Source organism: Dipodomys ordii, unplaced genomic scaffold (genome assembly GCF_000151885.1).
Source record: "Dipodomys ordii isolate 6190 unplaced genomic scaffold, Dord_2.0 Scaffold7575, whole genome shotgun sequence".
Taxonomy (NCBI): Eukaryota; Metazoa; Chordata; class Mammalia; order Rodentia; family Heteromyidae; genus Dipodomys; species Dipodomys ordii.
Genome location: NW_012274788.1, coordinates 1 through 3,702, shown reverse-complemented (window position 1 = coordinate 3,702; position 3,702 = coordinate 1). Strand labels below are relative to the sequence as shown.

Genomic DNA, 3,702 nt, shown 5'->3' with positions numbered 1-3,702 from the left:
AGCTGAAGAGCTGAGGGACAGCGCCCAGGCCCAGAGTTCAAGCCCCACGACCGACAAAAAAAAAAAAGTTCTTTGGGCTTGGCTGTAGCTCAGTGGCAAAGCGCTTGCTTAACAAGCAAGGTTCAATCTCCAGTACCATAAAAAGACCTTAAAAAATAGAAGCAGCCGGGTGCCAGTGGCTCACGCCTGTAAATCCTAGCTGGAGGATCCAGTTCAAAGACAGCACAGGCAGGAAATGTCCTGAGACTCTGATCTCCAATGAACCACCAGAAAACCAGAAGTTGTGCTGTGTCTCAAATGGTAGAGTACTCGCCTTGAGTTGAAGAGCTGAGGGACAGAGCCCAGGTCCAGAGTTCGAGCCCCATGACAGACCAAAAAAAAAAGTAAAACCCCCCCAACAAAACCAAACCCAAACCCAAAAAATCCTTAGGTAAAAATTCATTTTCTAAACCACCGAGAACTATGAAGAAGACAAGTTCCAAATACAAATTATCTTACTACTAGTTAACCTGTTAATATCAAACCAATGTTCTATAGGTATGTGTAATTTCAAGAGAAGAACAAACTGGGGGGGTGGGAATGTGGCTTAGAAGTAGAGTGCTTGCCTAGTATGCATGAAGCCCTGGGTTTGATTCCTCAGTACCACATAAACAGAAAAATCTGGAAGTGTGGCTCAAGTGATAGAGTGCTAGCCTTGAACAAAAGAAGCTCAGGGACAGTGTCCAGGTCTGAGTTCAAGCCCCAGGACTGGCAAAAGAAGAAAGAAGAAAAAAGAAGCCGGGTGCCGGTGGCTCATGCCTGTAATCCTAGCTACTCAGGAGGATGAGATCTGAGGATCGTGGTTCAAAGCCAGCCAGGGCAGGAAAGACCATGAGAGTCTTATTTCCAATAAACCACCCAGAAAACCAGAAGTGGTACTATGGCTCAAGTGGTAGAGCGCTCGCTTTGAGCTGAAGAGCTCAGGGACAGCTCCAGGCCCAGAGTTCAAGTCCCACGACCAACCCCCATCCTCCCCCCCCAAAAAAGAACAAAAAAAAAGAGGAGGAAGAGGAGAAGAAGGAAAACGAGAAAGAGGAAGAGGAGGAAGAGGAAGAAGAAGAGGAGAAGGGGGAAGAGGAGGGGGAGGCAGGCAAACTGGAAAAGAGAAACATCTTCCTATTTCTCTCCCTAAAGGTAACAAGTACTAAGCTTCCTGCCATTCCTTCTGGAAATTTCTGCATAAATACAGCAACACATGTGGGCAACCATACAAATGGCTTTTCTGAGAATCCACTCAAAGAGCAATGCCTTTTGTCTCCTTTCTGCTGTTTTTTTTTGTCAGTTGTGAGGCTTGAACTCTGGGCTTGGGCTCTCCAGCTCAAGGCAAGCGCTCTACCACTTGAGCCACAGTACCACTTCCTTTTTTTTTTTCCTCTAATGAAGTATCTGCTTACATCCTTTCCTTCCTGTTCCTTCAGAAGCCAGGCCTCCATACAACGTGCAGACCTGCCTTGTTCAAACTCTCCTACTCTATGTGAGTGAAAGGGGCAGCTCCCACCTCTCTGGAGCCTCACCTTGGTGCCCACCCCAGGCAGGGCACAGAGGACCTTGTGAGCCTCCTCATAGGGGGCCTCTCGAAGCTGCTGTAGCCAGGCCAGCCCACCTTGCTCTTCGAGGATGGCTCGGGCACTGGCACACACATAGCGCGCACGGTATCCCAGGCCCAGCTTCCTGAGGTGGGCTTCTACCTCCGGCCCTGTGGGAGTAGACAGGAGAGCAGGGGTCAGGTGTCCTCAGGCCTTTCTATCCTCACGCACGTTTGTAAAACCTCAGGCACAGAGATGCTTTTCCTGAATGTCCCTCCCTCCCTACTGTCCACTAGGAGTCAGGGCCATTTGCATGGGTGTGTTTTCTGAGCACCTACTCGTATGGTAACTGAGAAAGACTCTTTGCTCAGGAGTTCTCTGCTTTGGTTCTTTAGACTTTCTCAAGAAAGTTCACACCCATGATTAAAAGACTCTTAAAAAAATACCAGATCAGTTCTTCCATCAGTGCTGGACAGACCCACGGGTGATGCCCTTTACATATATTACCCTGCTTAATTTTCTTCTTTTTTTTTGGGTGCAGTCGTGGGGCCTGAACTCTGGGCCTGGGCGCTGTCCCTCGGCTCTTCAGCTCAAGGCTAGCGCTCTACCACTTGAGCCACAGCGCCACTCCCGGCTTTTTTCTTTTTGCTTGGTGCTGAGGAATCGAACCCAGGGCCTCATGCATACAAGGCAAGCACTCTACCACTGAGCCCCCTACTTAATTTTCTTGAGGAACTTGCTGACATACTGTTCTTTTTCCCATTTTACCGATGGAGAATAGGAGGGAGGGCTTAGAAGATATTCAAGGCAGGACATGTTAGAGACGGGAATTTGCGTCAGGTCTGGGATACCAAATGCTTATGCTCTTAACCCACTCTATGCATCCTGACTGCTTTATTCACCATTCATTCCCATTCTACACAAACAAGTCAAGAAAGGTTTAGAGAGCTGAATGAAATTTTTGGGATCTTATGACTACTAAGCTAAGAGCAGAGATTCAAGACCACTTTTTTTTTTTTTTAATCAGTTGTGGGGCTTGAACTCAGGGCCTTGGCACTGTCCTTTAGCTTTTTTTGCTCAAGAATAGAGCTCTTCCACTTTGTACCACAGCTCTACTTCTGGTTTTCCAATGGTTAATTGGAGATAAGAGTCTCATGGACTTTGCTGCCCAGGTTGGCTTCAAACTGTGATCCTCAGATCTCAGCCTCCTGAATAACTAGGACCACCAGCGCTGGGCTCCTCACAGCAACTTTGACAGGTGCTATGATTATCCCATTTCACACACAGGTGTAGAAACAGAGTACAGAAATACTAAAGAATGTGTCCAAGTGACAGACCTAGGACATGTCTGGCAGTCTGTCTCTGGAATGCATATTCTTAACCCCAAAGTACAGAACACTGTATATAAAGAGGTACTGAGTCTCCTCGCAAACATCCAGACTAGTGTGGTGCTGACACTTCAGGGATTCATATGGAAGATGTGGTAGAACAGGGGCTGATCTGTTTAGAAAGGACAGCTCTGTATAATTACCGCGTGCTAACCGATTGCGCCACTGGAGTTCCTAGAAAGGACAGCTCTGGATGGGGAAATGTTAAGATGGGAGATGGTGACCAGAGGAGAATCAAACAATTCTCCCTGTTCAAAACAGGTTAGGGGGTTCACCTACTCACCAGCCAAGGCCTGTAGGCTGGGGAAGCCATGGTAGACAACATCATCAAGCTGGATGAGCCGAGGTCCAAAGGACTGACACAGTCTTTCCACCATGCCAGTGATGCGGGCAATGTTGTTGTTGGAAGAACAGATGAAGGAGAAAAGGCACTCAGTGGGGTCCTGTCGCAGCAGTCGCACACCTGGAGACCAGAACGCGTGGTTAGAAGCACCTGCTATTGGAAGTGACTTTCTCCCACCCTTGTATCAGATCCTACACTTTTTTAAAGCTCTAGGTAATCCCAGGATAGAAAAATTCCAGGATAGAGGGGCTGGGAAGATGGCTCGGTGGTAGAGCGTTTGCCTTGCATGCATGAAGCCCTGGGTTCGATTCCTCAGCACCCACATAAGCAAAAAGAAAAAAGCTGGAAGTGGTGCTGTGGCTCAAGTGGTAGAGCGCTAGCCTTGAGCTGAAGAGCTGAGGGACAG

The 3,702-nt window shown here is 48.0% G+C and overlaps 1 protein-coding gene across 1 annotated transcript; it reads right to left on the bottom strand.

The window, feature by feature from the left end:
• Positions 1–1,553: 1,553 nt before the first annotated feature.
• Positions 1,554–3,416, bottom strand: LOC106002329 (N-glycosylase/DNA lyase-like; the record flags this gene model as incomplete). The annotated part of the gene is made up of 2 exons (XM_013037224.1): positions 1,554–1,735; positions 3,237–3,416. Coding segments are annotated over 2 exons (362 nt in total), but the record flags the coding sequence as incomplete, so codon positions are not given.
• Between the last annotated feature and the right edge of the window lie 286 nt (positions 3,417–3,702).